At 30.9% G+C, this 22,172-nt stretch overlaps 1 protein-coding gene across 1 annotated transcript in view; it reads left to right on the top strand.

Annotated features, from left to right (window-relative positions):
* The first annotated feature begins 948 nt into the window (after positions 1–948).
* Positions 949–22,172, top strand: part of LOC111636077 (kyphoscoliosis peptidase-like) — a 39,730-nt gene continuing 18,506 nt past the window's right edge. Inside the window, exon 1 of the mRNA XM_023381243.1 lies at positions 949–1,034. Within this exon, the coding sequence (XP_023237011.1) occupies positions 1,014–1,034 (21 nt within the window). The 5' untranslated portion in view covers positions 949–1,013. The remainder of the gene's footprint in view (positions 1,035–22,172) is intronic.

The following is a 22,172-nucleotide window of genomic DNA, read 5'->3' as shown; positions in this document are numbered from 1 at the left end:
GTCAGACTTAACGCAAATTTTGCTCGTTATTAGCATTTGCAATATTTTATAAAAACTCGTGTCTACCTCAAAAATTAAGCTTTTTGCTACAATTTTTAATCGTCATTTAATTTAAAAAATTACGTGACTTCCGGTTCAGAAGTACGGTGTACTTCCCGGTGTACAGTTAATCGGAGTCTAAGTTTTCCGTACTTTACTTTTGATTTTCATCTATCTAACGCCGTTCTCGAGATATGACATGTGACCCGTTCTGTCTCCCCGCTCATTCTATTCTTTAACCATCAAAATTTAATAGCGTCAATAATGTTCTTAATACACAAACCTCCCTTAAAAATTTCAGAAATTTTCGACCAAAGGCACAGGAGTTATCATGCTTCAAAATGGTAGAACAAAATCGCGCCTCCACACAAACATGCGTAGAAACAACTAAACGTGTGTAAGAAAAACCCCAAAATATTTTGCATTTATCGACACTTCAAAGCTCCAAGTCAAGAAGTGTAAACATTTTGGAGGATCATTTTTATGATTATAAAGTTATTAAAATAATGCGTTTAAATTTCATTTAAATGTAATTATTATTACTCTAGAACACGGGTTCCCAACCTATGGGTCGCGACCCAGAAAGGGGTCGCGACGGGCTTTCTGTGGGGTCGCCAACTTATACAGTTAACTAAAAAAAATGTTCACTATAATGCTATTTTTATTTTTAATGGTGTCTTGAAGTTTGAATAATTTGGTATACAGTCGATCCCCCTATAACACGGGTTCCTNTTTTAATAAAATTAAGTCAACTTTTAAACAAATGGAAGAAAGAAGGCAAGTGGGTCACGTGTTGATTGAGCGCCTGTGCAGCTGATTGAGCGTTACCTTAGTGATGATGCAAACATAACAGACAAGTATTGCTTTTAGTGGCGACAATAATCTAAGTTATGAACAAATAAAAATTTTTTTGGATATTTGGATATTAACTCTTTCATAATTTCTATATTTTCCTCATCCCTAAAGTAGTTTCTATGTCAATAAAGATAACACAGGTAAGATCAGAGTTAACTTCTTCTTAAGTCATCTTTACCTAGCTCTTATTATATAAATATACGTGTATAAAATGAATGGAATTAAATTCTTTCACGTTATAATTTTTTTTTTAATTATAAATCACAATTTTGAATTTGTATGAGAGCATAACTTGTCATTTCTTCAATGGCGCGTTATGCTGAAGTAAGCACGAGTAAGGCTCTCAGAATGAATTTCGTTGATTTGAGGCCCTTATGCCTTTTCTATATAACGTCTTATAAAGTATATTTTTAAATATAAGGTACGTGATGGGGCCTCTTAAAATTTATATTGTCTAGAGTCTTAAAGGCCCGTAACGCGCTATTAAAGTCTTCATATGTTACAGGCTATCCTTGCAGACAAATTTCATTTATGCTTGTAAATGTATTATTAAAATTGTAACCTAAAGCTATAAAAGGCCCTTCCTTTCCACTAAATAATGATACATGTAAAAATTGAGGCCCTATGCATCTTGTTTAGCTTATGTACAAATCTGGCGCTGAGTTTATGTAAAAATCTTTAAAAATTCTTATTTAAAATATGAATTTAATATAAACTATGTTTAAATATTTAAATAATTTATTGCTTTAATATTTAAACTCTGTCTGTGTTTTACAATTATGAATTGTCACGGTAATTTTCAACCTTTCATCATTTAGACTGCTAGAAAGAGTAGTGTTTCAAAGAGCACGCGAGCTATCGGTTGGGAAACTATATCCTACCATCAAATATTTACTAAATTAATTAAATTTTATATAATTTTAAATTCTTTTTCACTTTATTTTCATGTAAACTTGATCTTTTATTGTAAAATAACGAGCAATTACTTATCGTGACGTCATAACAATGCCGGCTGCAATTCAGTTTAAAAAAAAATCACGCGACTTCCGGTCCAGCCCGGAATTTCGTACGTAGTTAATCGCTCCCTAAACTTTCTATATCTGGTCTCGATTTTCGTCTACCTAAGTCCGTTCTCGAGATTAAGGAAACACAGATGGACAAACGAACAGACAAACAATTTGAAAATTGCAGTCCAATAAGTGAATTTAGGAAATTTAATTATTTTTTAACTTAATAAAATACTTTCAAAATTCACTAAAAGATTTAAATCAATTGTAAAAATAAAATAAAATGTCTTTTATTTAAAGTATGTTTATTTAGGTCTACAAATAGAAAGGTAAAAATCAATAAAATCAATAAAAACTTATTGCATTTAAGAGGAAGGAAAAAAATAATAAAAGATTATTCTTTCATTGAATGAATGTGAGCTGGCTTATATCTAAATGTAAGAAAAAAAAATCACAAAAAATCTTTTTATAAAATAAAATATTGATATTTCACAACGCATACACTTCCATCTTGTTTATTCATTTAGTATTATTGATCAGATAAATGTAAATATTATTTAATAAAGACGTATCAAGTGTTTAATGAGTGTAGAAAGTTAATAAACTATAAATTATTACTTGTATTTTATTTATTGTTTCTTGGCACAATAGCGGTAACTTGTACAATTTTTTGTATACTTTTACTGCTATTATTCATTTATGATACGATATATTTAGAATTATTATTATTTATACAATGGAACCTCGATGTAGAGTATCCCCAAATAGCGTTACACGCATCATCCTGGCAAATATTAGCCCATCAGTAGACGAGCGGATGATTATTCGGGGAATATTTTCTTGTAGAAAATTGGTTTGAGGCCCCCCAGGCAATTGCCCTTTTTGTCTATAACATAATGCTCCACTACTAAATAGGAGTTATAGAAAGATCTACCGGGGTCACCTCCTTGACAGGTTGCTCATCTGTTACCCTGCCTTATTAATCCTATCAATTCACAAATATTAAGTAGAACTCGCCAATATTTGTGAATTACTAAACGTACGTTTTTTCTTTGTTAACCATATTGTTATCATTCAAACACGTCACTTTTCTAAACTTTTTTCCCCGCGGGCACTTAGAAGGCCTCTTTTTATCAAGCTCGTGAGTTCGAGAGCCGGCTTAGAGAGATTGTGTCATATATTTCAACATTTTTTTTTATATATGCAGCTAAATCTTTCATCTACTTGGAAGGGTTTACACAGGAACACACAGGCTGGAATCAGTAATTAATAATAGCATTAAAAATTCTCGATAGTCAATGGAAAAATAATAAATTACTTTTCCTCTATCGTGTCTCTGGATTTCTAGCTTCTAGAATTTAAATTATAATGACTAATTTGAAATATGCCAATTTCTAGAACATTTCGTGGTGTTAGGTTTAGTTTTTGGCTTGAAAGTAACGCATTTTGCTTAATTAATAACGTAGCTTAAAACTTATTTATGTATATAAGGAGAAGGTGGTATTATAGAACCCTGCAGGTATTATGGAACCCTTCCATTTCAAACTGATAATAAAGGCGAACTGTAGTGGATTGTGGCTGAACTGCACTAGGCAGACATCCATAACAAGGGGAAAACCTGTTTCACTTCAGTTAAACGGTTGTCCGTTATGAATCAGCGTATTTGTGTTTTTCGAAATTCGAAAGTTTTGAATGGTAAGTGAATTTAATTATTTCTAAAATATAAATCGTGTAGTTGTAGGTTCACTGGTGCATGTATTCCGTTCCAGAGACTTAGGGGTACGTATTAATCTGTGTGATGTTCACGTTTTTTCAAACTTGGTCTCGACAGACATAAGTTAATTCAAGATTACGATGCGTGAAATACGGGCCCCATTGGTGCTTTTAATATGGAACCCGTCTAACTTTTGTAAAAGTATGTAATAGATGAATGAAAAAATAGAAGAAAAATGAAAAAAGTAAAAATAGATACCTAACACTATAGTAGCATTACATTTGTGATTTTTGTAAATGATTAGCTTCTTCTTTGTACATTTCTTTATTATTACTATTATTATTAAATCATTTTTGCGATAAAATACATTGGAGTAAATAATTTATGTAATTATTTAACATTCTTTGTACTTTCCTATTTGTTTTTTGATACATTAAAGCATTTTTTGAAAACGTACATAAGGTTNAAAGCATTTTTGCGATAAAATACATTGGAGTAAATAATTTTGTAATTATTTAACATTCTTTGTAGTTTCCTATTTGTTTTTGGATACATTAAAGCATTTTTTGAAAACATACATTAAGGTTCCATATTACCACCCGGTTTTCTCTAAGCCTACTTTCTGACTTTTTGTACAGAAGCCTTCAAAAACCATACTTTTAGTTACACTAGCGAAAAAGCCAATTAGGAACATTTAGTTTAATAGTTACCAGTACTTTTCGCACAAAAAATGTGGGTGTAGTTATGATACCTTGTTTACAATTCACTATAATGAAAATGGGATTCCATAATACCACCTTCTCCTCTATAATCAAAGAAGGATATTTTGTATGCATTTCAAAAAGAAAGGTTCCTGAAAAAAAATAGCTGAAGTGGACGTTGTTGAAAGGTGGTCGTTATTACAGGTTTGACTGTATGTAAGTCTAACAAATAAACAAGACATTTTAATATTATTATCCTTAAGAACAGTTAAAATGTTTTAATTATCTTAAAATATATTTCGGTTAATTGAGTTTTGAATCACCCTAATCAAAATGTTTTATTGTTATATATATTATTATTATTATTAGGTTTATATATTATGTTGAGATATGTTTATATATAAAACATGCTCCGTTGAGCATGTTTTATTTATTAAATATCGCTAAAATATTGTATAGAAATGATTGCAATTCATATAACTTAATCTGATAATTGAAAATATAATAACTGCATTGCGTGACCTTTAATTGCATTGTATATATTCCAGAAATGAGGTTTGTGTGTCATTTTTTACTTTTCCGGCTGTTATGTAAAACAAGGAATGTATGGCGATCTCTCAAAAATGCCCTCTACAAAGATTTTTTCATTTTGGACTCAGAGGACCTTAAAACCTACAAAGTAAAAAAAAATTGGATTTTTTTTTCTGTATGTATGGATTTCAAGTGTGTGATGCACAATTTTGTTCACCCAATTTGAAGCCTAATTAATAACTCCTGTGCTTTTTTGTCAAAAATTTCTGAAATTTTGCTGGGAGGTTTGTGTTTTAGGGGATTGATACTATAAATTTTGGTGGTTAAAGGTCGAAGAGCTGGAGAGATAGAGAGGGGAGAGTCGGACTAACTGAAGATTTTATTCGTTATTAGGTTTTACAAGTTTTTATTTTTATTTTTATAAAACTCATCTCTGCCTTCAAAATTAACCTGTTTGCCATTTTATAATAATTAATAGTATAAAAAGTTTCTTAAAATAAGATGGCGCAGCACGCAGTTTTAAATTACCGCATTGCAAATGATATACAAAATATGAAAAGTGATGAAAAAAGAGTTAAGATTAAAGAAAAATGCTGTCGCCTACAACGTCACATTAAACTTGTATGCGCATTGGATAACTTTACTTTAAAATCAAGTAGATAAGAGCTACCGATCTACTTGATTTTAAAGTTAAATCATAACGTTCTTATCATGTTCTTAAAGAGAAAACAAAATTTAAATTTGTTAAAAACACAAAAGAATGATATATCGAGATACTCCCCTGGTAATTTAATTACATATAAAAGCATTTTAAAATTAACGAGATGTTAATTCTAACATATGACATACAAACTGGATATTTTGTCCGTTAAATCGAGGTTTTACTGTAATGAGTGTTGATAGGCCTATATATATATATACGATAGATTTGTGATTTATATACGAACAAATAAATTTCACGTTTGGAAAAGAACAGTTTTAATGTAGACAGTTGGAATAATTCAGAGCAGTTCTTAAACTTTATAAAACTCGTGGACCCCTTCTCCATAGCATAGATTTGGCAGACACCATTATCTTGATTTTTAGATTTCTTTTAATGAAGCAATTAGTTCTCAATTCAAAGTCTACCTTTTAGGCGTTAGGCAGTATTTTGTGTTGCAAATCATTTCGTTTAGAGATTTCTTATTCGTTTTGTAGAGGTTTCGCTTTAGAAAGGTTTCTATTGTATTAATATATACTGATGTATTAAAGTTTGCAGATCCTCCACCGAGTTGGCTCGGTTCTGGATCCGTGGACCACCATCACGCTTGACACCCTATGATCAGGGGGCTGACATCAGCAAACGATCCCCCAGCACTAGATCAGCGGACACCCAAAAATACCCATAAGCCAGGAGTCATAAGCAGAAGCCTATGACTCCTGGCTTTGACCAAAGGCAAGGAGCAGACGACCAGTAGGCCATCCGCTGTTAATACAGGAACGATAATTATACAATAGCGATATAGTAATAGCGAAGATATACTATCTCTTCTTTCTATTCGCTATTGTATAATTATCGTTCCTGAATTAACAAGTACTGTACCTATTAATTACTGTTATCTAAATATAATTGATTTTATTATTTTATGTGCACAAATATGCACCGCTTAATCATGTGACAAAATAATTACAAGTAAACTATTCATAAAAGTGTGCAATTATTTTAGATAATGCGCTATTCATCCTTTGTTTATATTGCATTTCTATTTATTGATTTGTTACATTTTTCTGTTTGCATGGATAAAACATGGAAATACAGACATAAATCTAGTGTATAGTTAGCCCTTTATGTTATTACTAAAGTCAATAAGGTTAATTTGTTGAGAACAGCTAATAGCTTATCACTGACATACATAAATACAGTATGTATATACAGATATACAGGTGACATGTAGATATAATCAGAGCCTGAGAGGGGTGCTATAGGGCTCTGCAAGTCATAAATGTAGACTTGCGCTTCGTGTCTCTCCGAAGGCCATAAAATCAATAAAACAAATAATTTCTCTATTATTCTTTTACATAAAATATTAAATTTTGGAACCTCTTTGTATCAGGGATCTGAGACAAATCAGCTATTGATTCATCTTATACAATACTAACTGAGTGTGCCCGGCGTTGCTCGGGCTTTTGAGGGGTGGAGGGAGGATAGGTGAGGTTGTGTTGAAAGAGAGTAATAAAAACAATGGTCTTAGTAACTAAATTGTATATTTATTTACCTGATTATTTACCACAATGATCTGCAAAACAAACAATTGGGCTTAAGGTAAGAGGCTTTAGGAGTGGTGAACCCCACAGTATTTTTTCTAGGGTATCGAAGAATATTGATGCCATATTTGGTGCCGATACGTTGAATGGTATAGAAGCCTTTATCTAACATATATACAATATTTTAACTTTTATATATAGCGAGATATATACACATTTATAAAATTTAATTAAAAAACATAAACAATAACAAAAAATGCATTGTGTGTTTTAAAGCGGAATTTCTAAATTTTGTAAAAAATTTTGATCTTTTGAATGACTTCATCACATTTAAAATATTTTCGTAGATAGAAAACAAATTAAAAATAAGTCATGTATATGGATAAAAGGTTTTAATATTATTAAAATTAATAGAATAATTATTTAATTAATATAAAAAACAATAAGATATATTGTATAATAATAAAAATCGGGAAGAAAACTTAATATAAAGTATTTACAATTAAAAGACAAATAGCTTTTCATCTGCCCTTTGCAAGATTATATTTTTGGCCCTTTTTGGAAAAAATAAAAATAAAAACAAATACGATAAGAATAGTCAATTAATTTTTAATTCGAAACGTTACGAAATCGGCTCCCGAGGAGGAAAAATTTGAAATTTGAAAATGAAAATTTAATATTGATCATTGATCAAGACGAAAGGAACTGTGAAATGTGGTATAAAAAATTTCCTATATCAGGGTCCTCTTTCGTCTTGGGCTCCGTGTCTCTGCACCTGTTGCACCTGCCTAGTAACGACACTAAAAGCAAATATTCAATACAAATTTTAGTCTTCAAAATTCGTCCTTTTATACTATACAAACGCAAAAATCACACAATGGAGTCGTCTTTGTTGTGTAGGTCCTTCTCACTTAAGTATGTAAAATTCTTAAGACCTCCTTCTGGTGTAAAAAAAAAAAAAACGAATTATGAAGACTCCAAAACGTGCGTTTGTCTTATAATTGCGAATAGTTCTTACAATAGAATATTTTAACTTTAAAAATTTTTTTAAATTTCCTTACAAGCCGTCCATAAATTACACGTACAGTATATGAATTTGTTCTTATAGGCCTACTTACTACTCATGTAAATAAACTGTTAGAAAATACTTAGAGAACTTTTTAAAGTCATTTCTTCAATACCAGGGGTATATTCCATCCGTAATTAATGAGAAAGGGGATTTGCCAAAAGTACACTTTCATATACGAAGGAACATTTTAAGATAGTTATGCTGTAAATACGTGTATTTTTTAAGTATAAATTTTTTCTTTGTATATTTTTCCTGATGTAGAAGAAATCAAGTAGTTAAGAATGAAGAAATTGGAGAATTTTGTGTCACCCAAAGAGAAGTTGGTGGGGATTTATAATTATAAGATTGCTACGTATTTTTTACTGCACAGATTTACATCTTAATATTTAATATGCATTTATTATAATAAAATATGAGTAGATGTTTATGGTTTACTTGGAAGATCTAAAATTTGTCTACCAACTCTCAAAAGATTCATAGTATAAACGAAAATAATTTTATATGTATAATATATAAAATATAAATAATAATTGAGGATTTGACTTTAAATATGGCTTTAATCATCAAAGCAATATGTAAAATTGTAATAGTTAGAGCCTGAGAGAAATGAGAGAAGTTATATTATCAGATCCTATTTTCTCCACTCGAAGAATTTATTTATTTATTTTATTTACAATTAGGAAATGTCTTAGGACAAATTTAGGACAAAAAATCTTTTTTTGATGATATGAAACCGTGCTTTGCTATTTGTTTATGCTTCTGACACAATATAGTGCTATAAATTAATTCTCAATTCAAAGTCTACCTTTTAGGCGTTAGGCAGTATTTTGTGTTGCAAATCATTTCGTTTAGAGATTTCTTATTCGTTTTGTAGAGGTTTCGCTTTAGAAAGGTTTCTATTGTATTAATATATACTGATGTATTAAAGTTTGCAGATCCTCCACCGAGTTGGCTCGGTTCTGGATCCGTGGACCACCATCACGCTTGACACCCTATGATCAGGGNGACACTTTCTCTGCCAAAGTCGATTGCTGAAAATATCCCAACACGTGATAGGGATTATCTAAACTTTAAAATATTGAGATCTGCAATTAAATTTAAATACATAAAAATTAAAAGATTAAAACGAACATTAAAAACATGTAACAAAAGCAGCAAGCAAAAAGTAGTAGTAGAGCAGATTAAAAATTTAACTCAATATGAAGATAATAAATATAGAAAATTAGTAAAAAAGTTTAACTATCCAAATAAAGAAGAAACAGAAGAATGGAAAAGATCGTTAGTGCTAAATAAAACAAGTGTCGCTATCCCTGATAATGTCCTAGAGACAATACAAAATGGACTAGATTTTAATGTCAACTAAATAAAGATGAGAAAATCCGCCAAGTGTCTTAATTTATAGCACTATATTGTGTCAGAAGCATAAACAAATAGCAAAGCACGGTTTCATATCATCAAAATAAAGATGAGAAAATCCGCCAAGTGTCTTAATTTATAGCACTATATTGTGTCAGAAGCATAGACAAAAAATCTCTTTGTATCCGGAGCCCGGGCCAAATGGTCCTGCTTTATGTTCCAAATAGAGAAAGATGCTATATTATTAAAGCGAGCGTTTTCTTAATTTAACATAATCGTAGTATTACACGTTTTAATGCATCATATTACCTCTTAGTATAGTCCTTTTTTACTCTTTTCACTCTGTGGGCACCTGAAGAAAAGGCCCTTTTAGCACTAAGAGTGCTAAGAGAGCCTTTTCTTCAAGCCCATCATGAGTTCGAATCAGACCCATAATGAGTTGACTGGGGGGTGAGAGACGAAGCATGACATATCATAGAGACCACCCATAAACAGACCCATTATGTAAGATAATTGAGTTAATAAATCATACATTATTACGTTGTATTCATTTTTAGATTTAATAGAACCATTTTTTGACACTGTTAAGTAATAAATTGCTATGTATTATCAGATATTGATCACTGTTAGTTCACGACAGTCTTCTCGTTATCACGTCATTTCATAAAACACGCAAAGAGACCATCACTTATTTATATAATCATAATTTTCATTGATTTAATGTAATAATATCGTATTTAATTTAATTGTTATTATTATTAACATAAAAATAATTTGAATTAGTACGAAATTGCGTTTAAAAGTAATTGTTTTTAACATTTATTTTTTTTCTTTTATTAGCTTTGTGTATCCAGCATTGCTGGGGATTTTGAGGGGTGGGCTTTAGGTGTGGTTGGGGATCCCACAGTATTTTTACTAGGGCGTCGTAGAATATTCACGCCAAATTTAGTGAAAATACTTTAAATGGTATGGAACCCTTGACCTAACGTACAGTACAGTACATTTTCAGAAACTTGCATATTGTTAATATATAGGCATATATAAAGAAGTACAAAGGTTTTAGATATAATGCCACAATATTCGCCTTGTCGCGTTGTGGCATTTGTTAAAACGTCCACAACGCGTGGTGACTAACTCAAAAAGACCACAAAGAGAAATTCGCGTCGTGGCTTTCATGATATTTGACCACTACGCGTTGCGGTGATTAAGAAAAGCCATAACGCGTTCTAAACGTTAGCTGATGCAACCACGATAGACGATAATACGACGCACAGTGGTTTGTAACTTTAAAATATGGGTTCTAGCCTCGAAACATTTTTATTTACAATTCTTAATGCCGAACAACATTAGTTATACAAGTTTTTGTAGAAATTTAATTTTCATACTTAAAAAAATTTCAAAGAAATAAAATGTATAGAGAAATATACACATTTGTTTTTGTTTTGTTTTGTTTATAAATGCTAAAGGTCAAACTACATGTACAAGTAGGTGCTCGATGTACTCTGCACGATGACATAAAAATCGGCTGCTAAAGTTTAAAACCACTGTGCGACGGATTTATTGTGGTTAAAAGCCACCACAAGTTCTGGATGTTAATTAATAACGAGGTTACGATAAGAAAATAAAACTTTCTTTTTCATTGTGATTTATTTATCTTCAATTATCTTATAACAAAATTATTCACCACATACGGAAATGTAACTTGGTTACTTTTCAACATCATTTAATCATTCATAAAAATCTGCTGCGGTGCTCGAGATGTCAACATTTTCAAACAACTAATTTGTTAATAATAATTACTTTGTCAGGAACTTTTATTAAATTAGTCTTTTTTTAATGAGAATCAAGAATGTTGCAATTGTTTATTTTTACAAGAACTATTACCATGATATTTCGAGTTCCATTTTATGTTGTTTGAGCGACATTTGCATTTTTATTAATACAGTAACTTTTACAGCGACATATTATAAATCCTTGCTTACTTCCAGATATTAACATGGATGCTGAGAGAAGTGTTAATAAAGTTGAGGGTATTGTACGTCCTGAATGTTAATAAAGTAACTGTCAGAAATTGTAAATTCATTACGAGCATAAATTCGATCAAGAAGACTTTTCTTGATCGACTTTTCTAACTAATGGAAACCTGGTGGATTAATGCTCATAACAGCAGCTAAAACATTTCTGTAAGCTGCATATCCTCTATTAACATCAGGCACCCCAACTAAAGCATTCGAACCAATTTCAAATGCAGGAAATTTTGAGTTGGACAGTGAAATCATTTTATGTGCCTGTTTCTTTAGGTCGGATTTGACATATTCTCTCTTAGCGTTGATGCTGTTCTTTCTTAAATAGAGCTTGCAAGTAACATTTGCACTCTCGTTGCTTTCTCCGCAGATAACGTCAGCATATTCATGACACTCTGAACACTTGTGAGCTTCTGAGGTTTTCTTTCGCTTTGTGGTCTATTTTTAGTTAGTCACAACGCGTTGTGGACTTTTTTCGCTCAATGAGCGTTTTCGGTCTTTGAGCCTAACATATCGACTTCTACGTAAAACTTTTCGTCTTATGTATATACATATATCCGCTTAAGAAATCATAAACTTTACTAGAAAGTTAATGAAAAAAGAAATTTTAAAATAAATTTTGTAACCCTTCTGTAATTACTATCCTTTTACTTCGTAGACTGAGAGAGCCTTTCTTAAAAAGTAGGGAGGGCCTTTCTACAGGTCGAAATGCATATTGTGAAATAAAAGGTTTAAGATTTACTGTTCTGGTATCATAGTTCTTTAAAAAGAGAGAAAAGGATAAACAGTAGTGTCGAAAATTACACTGTCTACAATGTATCAAGGTACCCTCCATCCTGCATCTTTCATCGTCTTTGAGTTTCGTATTTCTCTGAAACATAGTTGGATTTTTTGTACATCGATTATTATAAATTACATTAATATATTTATGAAAAATTAATGTAATGAGAATATAACACGTATTCAGCTTTGAGCTGAAATTTTGGAAATAATTTTTACTATCCATTGTTTACCTTACTAATAAAGAACTTGCGCTGCAGAATAATCCAATTGGCCTAGAATAGTAATTTTACAAAAAAATACAGTAGAGCCACGATTATCCGACTCAATTAGGGACTGGGGTTGGTCGGATAATTGAAAAGTCGGATAACCGAAAAATATGAAAAAATCCATTATTAGTGTAGTATATTATTATATCCCATGTAATTGGTATATTAGTGTATTAGTATATCGCTATTAACCTACTTCGCGTTGAATTTTCATCGATGTTAAGCCTAACAAAAATTTTTTTTAAATAATAATCGTCGCTATTGTATCGTTAAAAATTAGAAAATTAAGCCTCGTTTAAATACTGGCTCCCTTTCATGATCTAATGAGTGTTGCCAGCTAAAACACGTAAAAATAATATTAAAGTAGCCAAGACATAGCCAAATATTGTAGCGCCATATCACTAGTGGACATTTGAATTTGCCGACTAGGACGGTCAATTAACCGAGGTGTCGGTTAATCGGGGGTCGGATAATCGAGGCTCTACTGTAATCATATTAAATTGACTACAATTTATCCACATTCGTAACTATTAATCTAGGAAATTTCGTTATCTCCAATGGAGTCCTTTATTTAAACGCCTTTATTTAACTTGCTTTGTATCATCCATTTGGATCTTGAACTCAAATTTCATCCACTTCTAATTAAGATAGAAGAGTAAAACTTTGACCTCTAAAAATCATTAAAATGAATTTTCATCGGTGTTAAGTATGACCAGCAAGTTTTATAGGCACACTTAAGTCTAACGACTAAGCATTTTAAAGATGTTTTGGGAATGGACCCACCATCCTCTCGACTCCAAACCCGATGAACGTAATCAAATTATTTGTGCGTGCATCATAATGGGCTAATGCGTTTGTAGTGTATTTTATTGGGAATGGAGTTAACACATTTTAAATCTCGATGAACATGACCAATAAAAATATTTTCAATTTATTAAAACTATTATGTTTTGTTTGCATACACATTGATGCAAATAAATCATAATGAAAAGGACATTAAATATAATTCGATTAAAAGTTATCAGTAATGATTACTTATTTTAACTAAATATTTTCAAATTTAAATAAACGCCCTCCATCTTTAATCGCTCCTGTGGCATATAATAAATTATTAGATAACACCTATAGAAAAACCACGAGATCGAGCAACAGAAGTATCACATCAAATATAAGCGCAACAAAACTATTTACAGCTGGTTACGTAATGACAAAGACCCAATAGATTCTGACACGGTCTCTGGGGTATACGAGATACCAGTTAATCTAAGTGTGCAAAACAAAACAAGCAAATACATAGAATTCAGTTTCCAAAACCTCTCTACAAGACTTAAATAGCATCAATATGACGTATGTAAAGGCAAAACCACAACTACCTTACTTATAATGGCCACTGTACAGTACCAGACAATACACCAAACTATAACGAAGCTTAGTTTTAAAAACAATAGGAGATCAACAAACAGGTAAAACTCTTGAAAAAATATACATACAGTAGAACCTCGATTATCCAAACCTCTATTATCCGGATTTTCGATTATCCGGATTGTTCAAAATAAAAATTTTACGAATTTGCTGATTTGCACTTGGCGAATTACGACACTGTTTATGTACGTGATAGAATGCATAACATTTCTTGTTTCAACAACGTCTCACCCGGCACAGTGATCGTAAACTCTTAAATATATTTTGCGTCGTAATAAAAATATAACTTGACTTACGTATTTATAAATAATTTATACTCAAATTACATCATTTCTATAACCAAGGGCGGCGTAAGGCATGGGCAACGTGGGCCACCGCCTATGCCTCGCGGTCCGAAGGGCCTCGCGCCTCGAAGGTTTATGCATTACTTAAAAGCCGTGAACGCGACGAAAAAATTTTACTCGTCATAAAACGATAAATAGTTTGTCAAATTTTTATTCATAAAAATGCAGTTTCAACTGCTTTTTATTTTATAAAATCCGTCTTCTTGCGCCACCAGAGGGCCTTTTAAACAATAGGTAGTCTGTTAGCGTTGGTCAGTAGTAGTCCAAATTCAATACGAACGTTTGTTTCTTGAAAATTTGATCACGATTTAAATACAGTATTTACTTTTAATATTACCGATATGTCATCGAAAAGAAAACGTGTTGTATTATCATTAAAAGACAAATTAAAGTATTTGTTTCGATTATCCGGATTTTTCATTATCCGGACTATCTTCATCCCCAATTAGTCCGGATAATCGAGGTTCTACTGTATATATATGCACAGTGTCAAGAATTCATGCAAAGATGCCGCTTGTTTATCAGCAGCTTGGAAGCACTGTATCTTCTAAATGCTGTAAACAGTGATATCAGAGATTAAAACAAATATTTCATTTACTCATTTATTTACATTATTTTTATTTTTAAATTTATTTATTTATATATTTTATTCTGTACGCTTTCGTCAATGTTGTACGCATTTACTTGAATTCTCAATCTACCAATTTTATATATTTAAATAATTCTTGTTTAGAACATAAAATTTAAACTTTAAAGAATTGTATTCAAGTGTTCGATCTTGACCATGGGCTACATAGATAGCCGAAAGCGCTAGATAAAAATTAAAAAACAGTTGCTGGAATAGATTTTATTGTCTTTAAGTATTTTACAATAATCCAGTTCAAGGTCTTATATATGACGTTAATTTTATTTTAAAATAATTTTATTCTGTGACAAATTTGAATTATAACAAATTTATCTCTTGTTTAATAAATTCAATAATTTTATAATCTGTACTTCAGTAATTTTTTAAAAGATTTGCCAATAAATTTAATTGTTCTAAAACTTATGAATTTGCATGAGAATTTTCCGAATATTTTCCGACCAGTGGATCGCGATCGCTAGTAAATGTTACCGGATATCCATTCAGTTTGGCAAAATTAGAAGTTTAGGTTTGGATTTATGGTAACGCGAACATGGGCGATCTGCCGAAGTGAACCCTTCCAAAGAGGACTTTCTATGGGAAACTGGCTCCTGTTTAGGTGTTGCAAATGTGAAGAAAACCCGGAAAACACGTGGTAAGTCCGCTGTCCAGGAGCTAACCCACGACTAACTACCAGTGTTCAGTGGTTTTATCCACTCGGCCACTGGAGGGCTGGTAAAATTAGATATTCGAAACATTAAAAAAAAAGGTTGAAAAACACGGATCTATATTAACGTATGGTACGATTATTGATTAATCGAATTGCCCGATAAACTGATAAATGTTATTTATTGCATGCTGTTGCAGAGAAAATTTATTTTGTTTGCTGTACTAAGAAGTAGATATTAATTTTTTTAAATGTATTAACCTGAAAATTCCTTAAGTAAACTTTTATGAATTTAAATATAATCTATATAAATATGAAATTTAAAAGTTTGCCAAATTTGATATTGCAAAAGTTATAGAAATTTTCTATAAAAATCGAATAAAACCTGTAAACATCATAACTTTTTCAAGTTTAAATTAATATTAAAATATATTCAAACCTCTGAATAACGGTCACTGACGAGAACATTAATAAAAAAAAGGTGTTCTTTGGAGGTTATTTTGTATGCATTTTGTTTAAAAAATGGCCGACGTTTAGAGGTATTGTTATTGGAGGCTCGTTTCTATTACCAGTAAAACAGTTCAATTTTTATTTCATTTTAATAATTAGTTAAATCGTTATTTATTTGATGATTTATTCTTGGAACTGTACGTCACAGTAGTAATAGAAATGTACGGGTACAAAGTATTGTAAACGCTCTAATGAGCAGATTCAGGATAATTTGAAAATATGTTTAATTCTTTCCGTTTTTCGTACAATGAAAGTTTTTCTCCATACTCTTCATGGTTTCGGCCAGACTTATCATTAAGGTAGGATGGACACGCTCATAAAAGATTCCTGAGATTCCTGGCGTGGACTACGAACCCGAATTCCCTGATTCTGCAGTCTGATGCTTTCTTTTACCACCCCAGCTGTTCGATCTTGGAGGTCAAACAGGAGGGGTAGTTACAGCAGAACAGACTATAATATATATCTTAAAGACTTTTAATTAAAAATGAAGTCATGGTTTTCACCNAAATTTTACCTACTTTATTATATCTTCGCAAAATCTTTGAGTTATAAATGCAGACACTTCCAATTATGTTTAGTTGATAATAATCGTACTAGTGTAAGTATTGTTTTCCCTTTTTAAATTTTAATAATTTTGAGATGAATAAATCAATGAAATAAGTTATTTATATCATGTAAATATTGAATTAATTTATTCAATATATTATTCGAGATTATTACATACAGAATTCTTATTTTACTGTTATTAGAATAAAAAAAATAATACAATTAAATTGTTAGAATTTTCCCTTTATATATTTTAATTATCATTAAAAACTCCCGCTTTTCCGAAAAATGGAATTACATTAATTAATAAATATGAGGAATGTCAAAGTGTCAACGCTCACCAATAGCCGAGTGGATTAAATACTTGTAGTTGGTCGCGGGTTCGCTTCTGATCAATGGACACCACACGGAGTTAGAGTTCTACCAAATGATCTGAGCTTCAGCTCAGAATTTTAACAGTTTCCTCAGCTCTTAAGTGGACTTCAGAGTCTCAGCTCGGTTTAAGGCGATTTTCTTCACCTTAAGCTTAATTATCCCGACTCCACTGTACGTATTTTACTAGAAGTACTCTTTATTTATATTATCTTTTATTACTTTTAACAATTCTCTTAATCTAAAAATTTCTTAATGCTCAAGTAGTTATTTGAATGCTCTCATTTAAATAACAGATAAATGATATCATCGGACAAACTGGGTACCCGTTATTATCACATATGAGATTTCATTTAAAAAAAAAAAAAGAAAGAAAGACTTTGCTGCAACACGCTCCAGGTCGGTATTTCCAAATAGCTTTGCTTTGCCTCTACGTGGAGTTTTCTGGTATTTCTTCACGTGTCTAATGCCTAAGCAGGGACTATTTCTATAGAAAGTCTTCTCGTGAGGAGACTTTCTATAACCTCTTGGCAGATCACTCAAAGATTGTGTTGTCTTATTTCATTAATCCATTTGCTTCATTTATCGAAAGAAACTTTCTTTTATATCATTTCTTACTTGTTTTTACATAAAAGACTGAAGTTTGGGGAGCCTAATAAGATCCAGGTCGATTATGACGATGTCTTTATTAATATCTACGTGTCCAACATTTTAATTATCTGTATTTTTCGGTAAATTTACTTTTGTACAAAGTTTTCGCTAGGCTATTTTGAATAAGTTTATCATTAGAAAAAATACCTAATGTTTAAGTTAAATAAATTCCTTTAGCAAACGACAATGTCATTGATAAATGAACAGTAATTTTATGATGAATTGCTGTTTATGATGAATTACGTTATCAAACAATAATTGATGGCATTATTATTTTATAAAGAGCTTTTTCAATTACTGTTTGATATAAAGTAATTCATCATGATATTGTTGTTTATGAAGAATTACTGTTCATTTATTATTGACATTATTGTTTCATAAAGGAATTCAATATTAAATAAATAAAAATGCATCACCAATAATTTTGTGATGAATTATTTTATCAAACAGTAATGCCCACCAGTAGCTGAGTGGATAAAACTACTGAACGACTTTTTCCGAGCTTTCTTTATGTTTGTAAAAACTAATTAGGGACTGGTTTCTCATTCTCCCCTTGGCAGATCTCCCATGTGTCGCGTTGCCGTAAACAAATAAAACCACACCAAACAATAATGCTAATGCTAAGTGAACCATACTTCTTCTGTCTTATACAATCTTAAAACGGATAACACCACTAAACACTGGTAATTTGTCGCGAGGAGTTTTCCGAGCTTTTTCACTTATCTAACACTCGAATAGGACCAGTTTCCTACAGACGGTTCTCCCAGTAGGCATTCCTGAATTAGTAAATCACGTTGCCTTATCTCATCAATGCTATTGCATTCCTAAAATGAAAGGATATAAGGAGATTAGAATGACACGCAAAATCGTGAAGAATTTCATATTTTTTGATAACCGTGAAGACGTAAGCCTATCGCTTTGAAGATCCCTAGTTCTAGTTCGAATCCAGGAGATTTTCTTGTGCAACTTAATTATTTAGTAATACAATAGAATATGGCCATTCTTCTTGGTCCTCCCGAATTCGTCTTGAGTAGAACCCCTACTCTCAAAATCCTGAATACGTCACTATGTTAAGAAACATTTTTATAGATTTTATAACTAATAAAGTAGAATATAGAATATATGTACCGTATATATACAGTAATAGCCTNTTAGTAAATCACGTTGCCTTATCTCATCAATGCTATTGCATTCCTAAAATGAAAGGATATAAGGAGATTAGAATGACACGCAAAATCGTGAAGAATTTCATATTTTTTGATAACCGTGAAGACGTAAGCCTATCGCTTTGAAGATCCCTAGTTCTAGTTCCAATCCAGGAGATTTTCTTGTGCAACTTAATTCCCCTACTCTCAAAATCCCGAATACGTCACTATGTTAAGAAACATTTTTATAGATTTTATAACTAATAAAGTAGAATATAGAATATATGTACCGTATATATACAGTAATAGCCTATACAAATATACTATTAAATTATTCAATGCAAAGGGCAGCCCAAAAGTCAGTTAACCATGTTTTGAGTTGTGTGTCCACGAGTCTAGCCCTAAATACTAAATAAGGTGAACTTACATTATACTATACTCTGTGTAGTGTACTGTACAATACATTCGAAGCCATACCACACATTGCACGAATATGAATTAGGCTATAAAGTGAGTTCAGAGCATTGCATCTTAAAAAATTGGTTAAACGTAATTAACAATGTGGGTAGCTGAAAAGTTAGTTAACCTTTACTTGGTTAACTAACTTATGGACCGCCCTGTACATATTTATACCCTGTTTATATTCTGTTAGAAATCTGTTAAATTGATTTTTTTATATAATTAATTTGGCAAAATATAAATTAGTTTTATATTCATACTGTATATGCTTTTCGTGNAATATGATATTCTTTGAAATTATACATTACATATGTTTATTATCATTACTTTTATTAGTAAAATTATAAAGAATTTTAATCGATTGTATTCTTATTCGTAAACATAATGTACGAAGTATTTTTAATTCAGTAAAAACTCTATTATCTAAACTTGGTAGGACGAGGGTTTTTCGGATAAACGAAATTTCGAATAATCCAGAAACTCGTTTGATTTTGTGTTTTAAATACAACATTAAGAATAGCGCATTTAAAGTTTCATGAGCAATAAATAATGTAATGAAATTACTATATTTGAAGGTAAATTAATTTAATCAAAATTTAATGTAATGTTACTTATATGACCTAGTTTCGCGGCGCTACGATCGACAGATGACGTAGTAATTTCTAGTTACATAGGAGTTTGGTCTCTGTATACAAGGTACAAGGACTTTGCTACAGGTTCTTTTTTAATTGCTTCGGATAATCGAATTTCCTCTGTATTTATTATTAATTTATCAGTTTTATATTTAAATTATGAAATAGAACAATCATTAAGTGAAAACTCAGTAATAATAAGCAAGCTCTAGTATTCGCGTATTCGTCCATCTCTACTCGATGTGTTTTTTACAATAGTTATTTATTGAATTTTCACATAATGATTTGTTGTATTTCATAATTTGAAAATATGTAAAATATTTTATACTACATAAACTAATAGGAAGAAGGAGAAACATACATAGATGTGCATTTTCAGTTTTATATTACAACTGTTACAACTTAATACAACTGTTTTACTCTTTCTTTTACTTCTGTACATGTGATAATAATAAACCAAATGTTGTATTTATTATATGTACAGTATTTGCATGCTTTATTCACGAAAAATATAAAAATTCTTAAATTTTATTTACTTTATTATATCTTCGCAAAATCTTTGAGTTATAAATGCAGACACTTCCAATTATGTTTAGTTGATAATAATCGTACTAGTGTAATGGAAGAAATCAATCAAGCAGGCTATCAATTTGCAATGGCTGAACATACTCTGTGAAGCAGCTCTGTCCACAGTGGAATCTTTTAAAAACAGTATATCGAAATGTTCACAAAAATGAGTACAAATAAGTTTTCTATTAATAATATTATATTCAGTGAGATATTCGAAAAGTAATATAAATTCATTTAAAATAAAAAAATCTGAATTTTAAATAAATTTACGAAAATAATTTCAAAATTCTCTATTCCTTTCACAAAAGTGAATTTTGTAAAGTTAAAAATATATTAAGAATTTCATACTTGAATGTTTATATATATATAAACATTCAAGTATGAAATTCTTAATATATTATAGTATGTATAGCCTATATATATACTATAGACAAGTATATAAATCTTCTTAGACTCAAGTTAAGTGTAATTTAAAGTCACAGCTTTCCACCAGGTGAAAATAAAGATATTTTGTTTTGATTTTTGACTAAGATCTCCTGTAATTGCTAATCGGAAACTACACCAGTATAATAAATCCTATTAATAAAAAAGGTCCAAGTATACATGATATGCACAGATCTTCGATTATATCATGATGTTATAAAACTATATGCCGTATTTTGACGAGTATAAGTCGCTGTCAAGTATAAGACGCACCCCTATTTTGAAACAAAAAATTTAGAAAAAAACTGTTTTAATAGGATTGTCTAAAAATGCATTTTATTTGTTTTTTTATTCAAGAATATGACGGATGGATGAATCGATACCTTTATTAAGCTGAAATAATCGTCATTTCTTAATGTTAACTCAGAGGTCACGTGATGACAGTCGACAGAACATGGCGGCGATGACTCGTGTGTCGCTACTCTGATAATCTAGATAATATAGTCATTTGGTTGAGGGACCATCTGCTTAACGGACCACTGCACAGATTGGTCCCTAGAGTGGACCACTACTGTAGGTAATTTCATTGTAAAAATGGTTACCTGTCGAGTATAAGACGCACCATGATTTTGAGTCCCAAAAAGTAGTAAAAAAAGTGCGACTTATACTCATCAAAATACGGTAATAGAATCTTAGTAAAACTATATATAACTATATATACGAGTATTTTAACAAGCTTAATTAGAATTTTCTCCCTTTTGTCAAGGTTATATACTGTACATGATATGCAATAAAAAATTTTAAAAACAATTTTTAATAATAGTTAAAATATTGTTAGGTAAAAAAATATATATGTGAGGCCTAAACTTATTTCCTATTCTAGTCAGTGGTATATAAAATTTTCACAAAATATTTCCATTAATATCTCTTCCCCCATTTTTTTTCCACTTGACTCGAAAGTCTCCATTTGGGGGAATCCCCTATCTGGAAACCTGTCTTCAGCACTTTTGGTTTAATTTTGTACAAGAAAAGAGGCAGACTCAGTAGGACGTTATATCTTCATAGGGCCCAGGCAAATTTGAATTTGAGATTAAGCTATTGTAGTATTAATAACAGTACAGAGAAGAGAGGACGTCACTGTAAACGTCAAAGTCAAAATTAAAAGTTTATAGTTTAATTTATTGGAATTTTTAGTTAGTAAATTGTTTTTTTTTTTTTTT

Source organism: Centruroides sculpturatus, unplaced genomic scaffold (assembly GCF_000671375.1).
Source record: "Centruroides sculpturatus isolate CEXI.00-Female unplaced genomic scaffold, Cexi_2.0 scaffold923, whole genome shotgun sequence".
NCBI lineage: Eukaryota > Metazoa > Arthropoda > Arachnida > Scorpiones > Buthidae > Centruroides > Centruroides sculpturatus.
This window is presented reverse-complemented; position numbering and strand designations above follow the sequence as displayed.